The sequence below is a fragment of the Nothoprocta perdicaria genome, unplaced genomic scaffold (assembly GCF_003342845.1).
Source record: "Nothoprocta perdicaria isolate Ctin4 unplaced genomic scaffold, notPer1 scaffold_34, whole genome shotgun sequence".
Classification (NCBI taxonomy): Eukaryota; Metazoa; Chordata; class Aves; order Tinamiformes; family Tinamidae; genus Nothoprocta; species Nothoprocta perdicaria.
In genome coordinates this window covers 1336709-1348134 of record NW_020455577.1, presented here as the reverse complement: position 1 = coordinate 1348134, position 11426 = coordinate 1336709, and the positions used below count along the sequence as shown (strand labels likewise).

At 52.6% G+C, this 11426-nt stretch overlaps 1 protein-coding gene across 1 annotated transcript; it reads right to left on the bottom strand.

The window, feature by feature from the left end:
• Nucleotides 1-640: 640 nt before the first annotated feature.
• UHMK1 (U2AF homology motif kinase 1) lies at nucleotides 641-11425 on the bottom strand (the record flags this gene model as incomplete). Its single annotated transcript, XM_026043765.1, has 8 exons — nucleotides 641-2438; nucleotides 2895-2983; nucleotides 3943-4041; nucleotides 6899-6975; nucleotides 7557-7651; nucleotides 7865-8056; nucleotides 10596-10888; nucleotides 11287-11425. Coding segments are annotated over 8 exons (1131 nt in total), but the record flags the coding sequence as incomplete, so codon positions are not given.
• Between the last annotated feature and the right edge of the window lies 1 nt (nucleotide 11426).

Below are 11426 nucleotides of genomic sequence, written 5' to 3'. Positions count from 1 at the left end.
GCTGCGCAGCGCGGGGCTCCCGGGCAGGGAGGATCGGGAGGGAGCGGGATCCGGGACGGGGCACGGGATCGGGGCGCAGCAGGCCCGGGGGCGGCGGCCGTCGCTCCCCCAGCCCCTGTGGTCCCGCAGAGGCCGGCGCACACACCTSGTACTGAAGCGTCCTTTATTGGTGCCACAGGGCCACGCGCGGGGACAGGGGCACGCGGCGCGCGCCGTGGCGCATGCGGGACACGCACGCCGGTGCCTTGCACTGCTGCCGGGAGCGGGGAAACGGGGTAAAACAAACCCTAAAAGCAGCAGCCCAGGCCAGCCCGAAACGCAGGGCGGCTCCCGCGGGCACCCAGCCAGCCTCCCGCTGCTCCCGGGATGGAATCGAGCGGCCCGTTCCCGAACCCACCCGCGTTTAGCGCGGGCTCGGCCTGCCACACGCAGCAGCAACTCGGGCTGACAAAGCGGCAATATTTACCAGCAGCTAGAATACTTATAGCAATTGAAATGCTGCTTTTCCACACACATACACACGCAAAAGCCCTCCTCCGATTGATTATCCAGTTCTTCCCAGACGCTAATGGTGCTTCGCTGCAAGGGCAGCCAAATTAAAAGCAAATGAACCACAACCCCCACCCATGCCAGGCTGCTCTAGAGCAGCGCACACCCAAGTACCCGCACTCTGGAAAGAGCCTCATCAGCAAATCACACATCTTAAAAGCTCATTTTGGGGTTTTTCCCCGGAAAGTCTACCACCTCACAGCTACAGAAAGAAAAAAAGGAATAAAATAAAATCATTGGTCCGTCCTGGGGAGGTTCGGGAAGGGCTGGAGCAAACAGGACTTCACGCCAGCAAAGRGCGCAGACTCGTGTCGTGTTACAGAGAGCAGCTCTCCCAAAGCACTGTGTGCACAGGGCGAAATCCARGCGGGATTTCCCACAGGATCCCAGCCAGCCCAGCACCAGCAGGTGCAGGGTGCTGACTCCAAGGGGACTCCACTGTTGGCCCAGGAATTTCAGCTGGGGATAGGAATTCATGCAGCTTGGAGGGCTCTGTCTGTCACCAACACGGGCACAGCCTCCTGCTCTCCGGCTCGGGAGCGACCCTCTGTCCCTGCGGAAAAGCCCTGGGAGCAGGGCACGACACAGCGCTCAGTTTGCAGCCCCAAAACCCCGTGGCCGTCGTCCCTGTCCGGGAGGCGACGCTCGGGACCGAGCCCTGGCTCTCGGGTTGCCCCAGGCCCTCTGTGTAACGCACCAGGGACCAAAAGTGTCAGTGCTTCTCAGCTACAACAATTTCAACGGGTTAACGCGAAACCAAAACGCACAACACGGAAAAGCCAAGCGTGGAACCCACAGCACACAAAGGCTTGYTCTCCCGCAGGAGACTTGCGGCAGTCCTGCTGGAGACACACCACCCAAAGACACTTCCATACTAYGGATGATTTGGCATCAGAGGTGCGAGCATCAGTGCCAGCGCAGGGTACGAGCTGCSAAGATGATTCCGCGTGGCAAGAGCTTTCACATCCCTTGAGGCTACCAAGCGCTACCGCTGCTCTTGGGGCCGAGGCTGGCCCTGCTCTGAAGACAGCTCCTCTCCCACACGAGCTCAGCTCGTTGCAGGTGCCCTCACCCACACCACGAGCCCACGGGCCGCCTATGCCAGGAGTGACGTGTGGCTCCTCTCGGGTCACGGGTGGGTGAGAGCGTCTCCGCAGGCCCAGCCGACCTCGGGTCACGGCTGCTCCTGGCCACGTGAAGGCTCGAGCGCCTCCTGATGCGSCTCAGAGGGGAGGCTGCTGCTTCATGTACCACAGAGAGCCCCAAAAGCCAGCAAGGGTTCTCTGCACCTCCCCACTGGAGGACAGCAGTCCTGCTGGGCAGGTGGAATAGTTTACACAAAGATACCTCCTGCCCAAAGAGGGGAAAAAAAGCAATTTCTAGGGCCAAATTGTGGAACTGCCTCAATTCAATGTTTAAAAGTGTCCGTCAAGGTCTGCTCTGCCCCCAAGGCCCCCGTAGTCACGACTCTGGTCACCTGAGTGCCTGCCAAGGGCAGGCAAAGCCACACACATCATGTAAACGAGCAAGCACAGCACACACACAAGCACACGCCTAAAGCCATCCAGGCCTCCTCTGCACATCACAAAGCAGCAGCAAAGGTTTCAAAGCCCGTTTCAGTCCTTTGCATCCCTCCTTTACAGATGACTTAAAAGCTGGGCTAGGAAGCTCTTCGTACATTCAACTGTAAAACACGACGTGAGGAAGAGGAGCGAAACAACTCTCCTGATTGTTGCTACTGCCTACAGCAAGTTTTGGTACAGATATCCTCTCTTATAGGCACTCAGCGGGTAAAACGTAGCCACAACAAACTTGCCATCAAAAATCTTGCCGGTCAGCATTTTCTGGGCAGCTTTGGAATCGCCAGCGTTTGCATATTCAACAAAGACCTGGAAGAGAGAAGAGAAACTGCACTTCCACTGCAGGGGCCTTGCAGGCCCTCCCACGTTCAGGAAAACGGCTGCTCATCAAATCTTCTCCCTGCATCCGTGGTTGAGCACAGAAATGTGGAGCTAATAGAAAGGGAGCTGTTGTGCCTCTGAACTGGAATTTCACCTCYTGTCCCCCATTTCTAGAGGGAGTGCACTTGGAAAGATGGGAAAACACGTTGAGGCTCTACATCCTCAATGCTTCCTCTCCTACCCACCGTTTGCTCCTCTTCTCTCTCACAGCCCAGATCCTCTCTGGGGTCCCCTTGTGCATGCAAAATGAACCCCAACTGTCTCTCAAGGTAAGCAGCTATATACCTGGCACTGTCAYCAGCCAGGAAATTTTAACAGAGAAGCTGTGCTGGGACACATGCAGTGAATATGGGAATCCAGAGCCTCTTCCCTCCGCTCACTTACTTGGCCTTTACCAGGATTCTCCTTTGGAATAAGCAAGGAAACCACCGGACCATATTTCTGACACTCCTCCCTTATGTCTTCCAGGATATCTGAGGAAAGAAAGCTGGTTCTTTAACTCTGCAAACTGGGATGAGTTAAGAAGGGGTGCCAGGTGAACCATTCAACATTTAGTCAACACATATATTTCTTCCTCCTTCCCAGTTTAAGGTAAATAATCCAGGGACTTCACGGAGGAACTGACCCTGTTGAACAGCCAGACCACAAGGCAAAGTGTCCAAACTGGGGCCCAGCAACACAGACCTGCAGGGCACCGAATCCTTCTGAGAATGGGGCTTGGAGCACATGGCCAGAGCCTTTCCTYGCACACACAAACCTCGGCCTTCCTGCAGCTACAACATTCAAACACTCAATATTTGTTAGCTTTCTTTAGGGGGGCCATGCAGCTTGGAGGAGGGGAACCAAAGTAGCTGCTACAAACCCTTCTTTGTGTGAGCACAACTCAAACTTCTAAACTCACATCCCCAGAGTAAGCTCTGTAGCTTTTACCACTTACTTGGGTTTGAGGGCAAGCAGAAATAGGAGTTCACAAACATGCCCTGCCTCCCATCACGCACGGTTCTGCTAGAGCTGAAGAACTCAAACAAGTCAAGTTCTTTGTCAGCATCCTGGATTAGCTGATTAGCACAGGAGGATTCCTGCTGCTGGGCTCAACAAGGTTCTGGCCACAGCCAGCAGAAGCCAAGAGCCACAAACACATAAGGTTTGTGGGCACTTAACCAAAAAGAAAAAAAGAAAAAAAAAAGAAGAAATGAAACTGTTTTTTAAAAAAATCTTGGATTTCCCCAGAGACTTACTACAAACTGTCTCCATCTTTTAGTTCCAGTCTATCCTCTGTCGACACAGTTCACCCACCTCAGCTAAGAAACTCCTTGCTTGATCTCCTTACACCTACTACATACTCCTTCACCTGCTCCCATGTCCCAATTCCAGACAAAACAGAGTTTCTCGGACAATGTGGCTACATGGGAATTTCACAGCAGAAACCAACCTTCGTATTCTTCTTCACTCTGTAGAGAAGCATCACTTAGAATATTCAGCAGCCTCAGCACAGGGGTCGGGAGCATCACCAGATCCTCGATATGGGGAGCTGTTGGACACCCACGAAGTTAGAGGAAAAACAAGAAAGGCCAAAGTAACAAAATAGCAGGGAGTAGAGGTAATATGCAATCTTATCATACACAAGTGTTTACTGTTCTCCACAGCAGTTTTTCTCCTACTATTACTTGTGCTTACAGCTTTTACCCACTCTTCCCAGTAGATTGCTTTTCACTGAAACTCTCCCTCATTTCTCCCTCTCTTCTTGGGAGAAGAGTTTCTTCTCCCAAGAAACTCTTGGGATTATGACTAGCTTCCCATAAACTGATCCATAATCCCCGTAAGAGTGATTCTTAGCTCATAATTAGAAATAGATGCATCAGTCAATGGCTAGGATAGCCGAGCAACCTGCCCCTTTATATACGGGGATCCAAGGAGATGAAAGAAGAACTACTTGCAGTAACAGGATGCAGAGATTCCCACTTTGGTGGTACCACCCAAGCTGAAAACAGGCTGACCAGCCTCCRTGTCCTCAGTTCCTAAGAGATACCAGGGCACAGGCCTCAGCTCCCTCTAGGATGCCTCCTAGTTGCTGCCTAAATGCCAYGGCAAACAAAAGCCCCCTCCAAAATCCAACTTCAGCCCGCTGTTTCAAAGAGCACCAKGTAATTCGGGCAGAAAGAAAAGGAAAACCAAATGAACAACTTAATGCCATGGCACAGCACAGGGAATGACCACAAGAGGGAGGCAGATAAGCAGTGAGCCTATGACCAGCTTTCCAGGAGCAGAAATAAAGCCTGGGGCCATGGGTCCAGCTCTCACASGACTGGGGATAATGTTGCACCCGTCCTCCTTAGGAACTAAGGAGCAGTCCAGGAGGGCAGATTAGTGCCACATTGCAGGGATTTAATTGGAGGGAAGACAAGGGACTTCTGGAAACCTAAAGCAGCAAAGGTGGACGGTGTCACTTCTCCAAGGATAAAAGCCTGATTCCAAATCCTTGAAAGGGACCAGCAGAGCAGTTGTGATTTTTATTTGTTAGCCAGTACTGTATTTGGAAGCAACAAGGGCAGAACATGATACCAGTACCTTGCGGTTCTCATATCTGAAGTTCTGCTTGAGATCTGGTGCTCATGGATTGCTCCTTTAAGGCAAAGGCATGCAATCCACGCTCCCAAATCCAGCTTCAAGGACAAAGCTCCAGGATGGACGGTAAAAATCACAGCGGAGACATTTTAACTCCCTAGAGCAACTAAATACTGTGCATAGGGGCAAATAACCTTTTGTCGTTTTGTAATGCTGGAAGACTCCTGATGAAAAACCTAGAGGGTGTAGGGCCTTATCAGCACAGCCTACAGCAGAGAGTGCTCAGGGCCAGCTCTTTGGGAAAAARTGTCACATTCAGATAAGCAGGCACGTCCCAGCTGCAAGCAAACCCTCCCAGCCATTCTTCCACAGCTCTGCTGGCAATTAAGAGACAACATGAGGGGAACAGGAGATTGGAAGAACAACTTAACTGTTGCCTCAGTCTTATCGTGGGCCCTTTCTATTCAAGTCTGCCTTTCATTCCATGTGTCCTTTTCTCAAGGAAGGGAGATAAACAAACCCCTAGTACTTAAAACTATTTGTTTTTCCTACAACCAAGTGAGAAACACATTTCCTGCAATTCCCCCCTGTGCTAGGAGGTGCTTCCGTGTCTCTGCTCCTGCTCTGAAGTCCCTGGTGGTATCGACCACACTCACACCACAGAGGGCCACAGCCTGTGAGCAGCTCAGGAAAGAAGCTGCTGATGGGGAAAGCCACGACTTGGCTGTGAACAACAGGGAAAACCRTGCTCAGACATCTCCATTCTAAGCAGACTGACTGTATCCAAGTGAAAAGTAACGACAGGGAAAATTTTCTGACTTCCTAGGAAAGGAACAGSAAATGCTTCTCTGTGCAGACAAGCTGACAGCACCAATTTGGCAAAGAAGAGAGCCAGCACCTAAGAAACCCTGAAGTTGTTGCATAAAGCTGCTGGACCAACCACAAAAGCACCTTCCAGTACAAACAGGCACAGTTAGAGGGCTGTGTGTTCAAAACTACACCAGGGAGCACTGCCTGCCCACTGTTCCCTCTGCTCTAAAGCAGTACTGGCTGCAGGGTTCATGGAAGGTGACTTTGATCACAACAGCCCCAGTTTCTGAGATGCAGTCTCCCTACAGAAGGAAACAGGGACGAGTTTGCTACCTTTGCCTAATAAATAGGGCTGTCAGCATCTTGATGCAGCCTCAGAAGAGGCAACAGCTAATGTTCACTGCAAGGTAGGTCAGGCAGATAATGAAAAGCATGGCTGACATTCAAGAGAACCCTAGTACAGCTAGGAGCTGGCTGCCCTAAGCATTGATTTATGCAGCAGAAGAGCTCTTCACGGCTGTCCTTGAAAGCAGACGAGCTCTGGAGAACATTCCTGCACTGCTTTTGAAAGGGAAAACCAGGAGGGACAGAAGGCTAAGGAGAGTCATCCCAGTGCATCTTGTGGGGATAATGTGCAACTCGTGTGGGGAAYCTTGGCAAAACTCTATCTTCAGTGGCATCGGAAGGACCACAAATGTTTCTGACTTGCCACGTTGGCTCCAGAAGAGGTAGGCCCTGAGCTCTAAGTCCCTGCAAAATTAGGCTTGCACCCCCTTTGCCAGAGCCCACATGGCACTGTGATAACCACCTGGCATTGCTGAGCCTGCCGAAGCAAAGGCAGCTTCAGATGCCACCAGGAGAGACACCAAGAGCTCCTGGCACCGCAGCAGGGCTCACGGGTGCCACAGAGGACAAGAGGGGGCAAAAAGGGGGCAGAACCCAGAACCCCCCGGTCCAAGTGCACCCCTGCCCTGCCCGAGAAGGCTGCGAGCAGGGCCACGCGCGGCGCTTACCRAAGGGGATGCTGAAGAAGGGGCTGCACAGAGCTGTCTCGGCAGAGGCTCGCTGTCCTTGGTCACAATGAAGCATGCTGCAAGAGAAGGGACACTCGGGCACCTGCAAGTCCACGGCAAGCTGGAAGCCAGTACAGAAGAACTGCCCATATTTTTGGGGTGCTGATGATACAAGAAGAGCAGAAGCAGGTCTCCCCATTCGGAGCTGCAAGCACACTAGCACAACTTGGAAGTGTTTGGGGTGTGCAGTACAATCCTTCAGAATGTTGCTCATTCCCGAGCTTACAAAATACACATGTTGCAGCTCCACCTGTCCAGAACATGCACCCCTCGTCTCAGACAGGCACACAGAGTCCCACGGAAGGGAGGACATTCTGAGTCCCAAACCTCTTTGCAAATGGCACTCAAAGCTGCTGAAACATTATGACTGACATTAGCTCACTGCAAGCTGTGCCAAAACCAGAGGGGCTGAAGCATCCCTGCTAAGGCTCCCACTTGTTATCAGCACAACAGCAGGGCGGATGCTTTGTTCAGAAGCCAGTTTACAAGAAGGAGCTTAGCAACCAGTGTGAGCTGCAGGCTCCAAGTCACCAGAAGCAAGGCACAAGGCTTTCCAAGTATAAGAGCATAACATTAAGAAACATTTGTTAGAAGGTACCTTTTGATAAGGTCTCTGAGGTGATAAGCTGGAATGGCTGAATTAACCACCCCTTCACTGGCAAAAATGCGATCTATGATGGCMGAACTGTTTGTCTGGAAAGGAAAAGCAGCAGTGCTTAGTGAGGAAGGAAAACACTAGTGCAAAGAYTGTTGTAACGTCACAGTACTAGAGCCCTGCTCCTCCACTTCAGGAAGTGATGCCTAACCTCCTTTTCCTGGGTGCCATATCACAAGCTCAGGTTACCAAGAGGATGCACAAGGTCCTGCTTGGTATAAGCACAAACACCAGCAGCAGCTCTCACTCACCTTCCATTCCTGAGATTGGACTGTGTGTTTCAGTTTCATTCCTGAGAACATTTCCAGTAAGACGATGCCCAGACTCCACAGATCCACAGCAGAGGTGCACTCCGTTTCACTCGGGAGCCCTGCCTGTGCCAGGCAGTTCTGCAGTTCTGCCTCYGGAGCCCGATACCCGTCTGTCTGAATATACTTCACATCCTACAGGGGATAAAGCAAACACAAGAAGTTAAATTTTCCCGACACAGGTTTTCCATTCYACCCTTAAGTCAGCTTACAGGCCTTTCCAAACGGGTCAGCTAAATACTGATGCCAAATTGAGAGCCAGTCATGTTAGACAGGTAGTTCAACTTACTAAACTTCTGGGCTGATGAGGGCAAATAAATAAATAAATAGCCTAGAAGAGGAAACACCTCCCAACAACACAGTAAGAATCTCAGCAACATCCAGTCTGTCAGGAAGAAGGCATTGCTGGGAGGAAAGAGGCCTAATACAAATCCTGGAGTTCACTGCAGGCTGGCCCATTAATCCAGGCGTGGATAACTCTGGAAACTTCAGGGTGCAAGTGCTGAATATCCACACTGTGCCCCCCCATCAAGTGAACAAGAGCACGAGTAGCCTAGCCCGAACAGTGAGTTTCAGTAAGTGCTTGCATTATTCAGCTACTGGTGCTCACAGGAAAAAAAAAGATGTTAAAAGAACAAGGAAGGCATCCAACCCCGACAGGGAAATTACCAAAGGCGCTTCCCACGCACCTCTCTCCTCCCCTGCTTTGCAGTCAGCAGCACTGCAGCAATCAATAACTGCTCAGCTGCTGGGGCTGCAGAGAGCAAAACACCCCCACACTGTCTGCTGGAAAGGAAACGGGAAAATCAGACTCAGGAAATGTTTGTTGGAAGGGCTGCTCTGAACATCTCCAGCCCAAATGCCTGCCCTGAGCCGAACTGAGATCCGATGGGCTGCAGCACGGCCCGGTCGAGCCCCGTGAGCCTCCAGCCGTGAGCTGCACGCTCCCTTCGGATACCAGGGGTCTGTTCTAAAACACTGTAATGCGAGTAAGCCTGCTTCCCAGATAAARCACAGGATTCGGAATCCTTACACTGGGAATGTATTTACACCAAAATTACCTGGTTGTTTGCCCTCTATGAAAATATAGTTGTAGGTGACAAAGGGAGAAGTGCTTTACAAACTTAAAATCACTAGAACTAAAACCAAACATACAGGCTGCTCAGAAGGGTCCCTGCCCCCATCAGCAAAGAGARCAGTTAGACAACAAGTAGCACAAGGAAGATGGAGGAAACTCTGTGATCAACACCAGCAGCAAAAATACCCAAATTTCACTCCTAGCACATGAAGTTTTGTGAGACATTTAAGTGGCCGAGACCTCACCCTATGCACCCCCATCAAACAGTAACAGCAGCAAAAGTTATGTAAGGAAAAGCTCTGTGGAGCTGTCCCAAATGCCTGCAGTGTGATCTGGGCTCAGATAAGGCAAGCGAGGCAGGCAGGGTCAGGAGGTTCATCCAGCCAGCCAGGATGTTCCTGAGAACGGGCAGAGGAAGCCCAAGCCAAAGAGAGCCCGTGAGGAGGAACAGTAGAAGCCAGTGAAACACAAGGTCGTCTGCTGAAGAGGAAACTCACAGCGCAATCAGCAACGCACAGACCCAGAGAGAAAAAAAAAAAGTAAATATATATATATATGTATCAGTCACAGGATAACAGGAGAGTGTTTTTTGCTGATAGACAGCAAGACATTACCAACACAAAACGGTGTTTGGCCAAAAGCATTACAGAAGTGAACAACAGTAAGGAGTCCTYAAGAAGGACACACATTAAAACCAGCAACCAAAAAATTCAGTGTTAGGCACTCAGGCAGTCCTCTAACACTCGCAGATCAGTGAGTTTTGTTGTCAAYACCAGGTAAACCACAAGCAAAATAYGAATTTAAAGCCTCCAGATGAGRAAGGTGCAAGAGAGACAACCCAGAACACCTGCAAAGCAAAATCACAGCTTGTTCACTAGGCTCCTTGCCACACGCCACCAGGTGAACAGAAGCAAATTTGCTAAGAGGATCTCTGAGCAAAAASCCTCATTGATACCCCTCATAGATAGCTGCTAGGAGAGAGGGAAGAACGAGAAGAAATTCCACCAAGCTGACCACTGAACCTCCTGAGGCTCTCTGCAGCAAGCTGAGCAGCCCGTTTTCCTCAAAGGCCACTGGAGAGAGTAAAAAGGGCAAGGCCAACCCTCAAGAAGTGACGGTCTGAAAGGGGTCTGAAACCTCAGCAACCAGGAGAGGAGGCGACAAGTCTTTGGCTGTTCTGCTTWATGTCTGTCAAGAATGGATGCTACCTACCTGAGCTTGGGTCAACACAGAGTATAGAGACCTACAGGAAAGGGGAGGCTGAGGAAGAGAGGACGGAACCACAAGAAAAAGTGCCAGAGTGGGCGCTGTGAACCGGAGAGGCTGATGGTGAAGCCTCCATTACCAACGCACCGGCTGCTATATCCGGAACCGGAGGCACACCAGGRGAATGCAAACACAAGCTTCTGTTTCAAGGGCCAAACAGCATTTTAACCTTCCAGGAAAGCCTTAATGTCAACTCTTCTACTACGCTCATCACACGGGCTCCTATAGTCCCATACACAGGAATGTCAGGTCAGACAGCCCCCATCCTGATTTCCTCACAACCCGAGCTCTCCTCCCACCCAAAACCTCAGGAGCAGCCGGGAGCCAAACCTGATTCCCCTCCTTGAAGCTAAGCCCGAAGTCAATGAGCTTAAAACACTCCTCGTCGGCGCTCCACAGGATGTTGCGCGGCTTGAGGTCGGCGTGCACGTAGCCCTTGTGGTGCAGGAAGGCCAGCGCTTCGAGGACGTCGCGGGCGCAGTGCTGGATCATCCACATGGAGCAGCCCTGGCTGCTGGAGTGCAGCAGCAGCTCGGACACGCTGACGTCCAGCAGCTCCAGCAGCAGGCAGCGGGACGGGCCGTTGGCCGAGTAGTGGTTGGTGAAGACGCCGTAGAGCGTCACTGCGGGGAGAAGCGTGAGCGCCCGGCGGCGAGGCCCGCGTCCCGCCCGCAACAACCACCCGCCGGATCCAACGGTGCTGGAGGCAGCTGGGCCTTACACAGCGCCACAGGGATCTGCTGGGAGCAGGGCAGGGAGCAGGGCAGCCCCTGGGACACGGGGAGCAGGGTGACACCCCGGGGTGGGAAGCAGGGCGATATCGCAGGGAAGTCGGGGGGATGGGGGGCAGCTCCCGGTCCATCCTCCCTCTCCCTGCGGGCCGGGCCGAGCTCCACGGGGCCTGCAGGCCCGGGACGGGGCAGGGCCGAGCTCCCGCGGGCCCGGGAAGGGGGACACCCCGGGACGGAGGGAGGGAGGCATGCCGGGCGGCGCAGCCCGCCGCGGGGCCCGGTGCCGGTACCGATGTTGCGGTGGCCGCGGAGCTGCTCGAGCGCGGCGCGCTCCTTGCGGAACCCGTACTCGGCGGCGTCGGCGGCGGGCGGGCGGGCGCCGGGGCGGCGCGCGGCGCCGGGCCGCGCCACGAACTCCTTGACGGCGCCC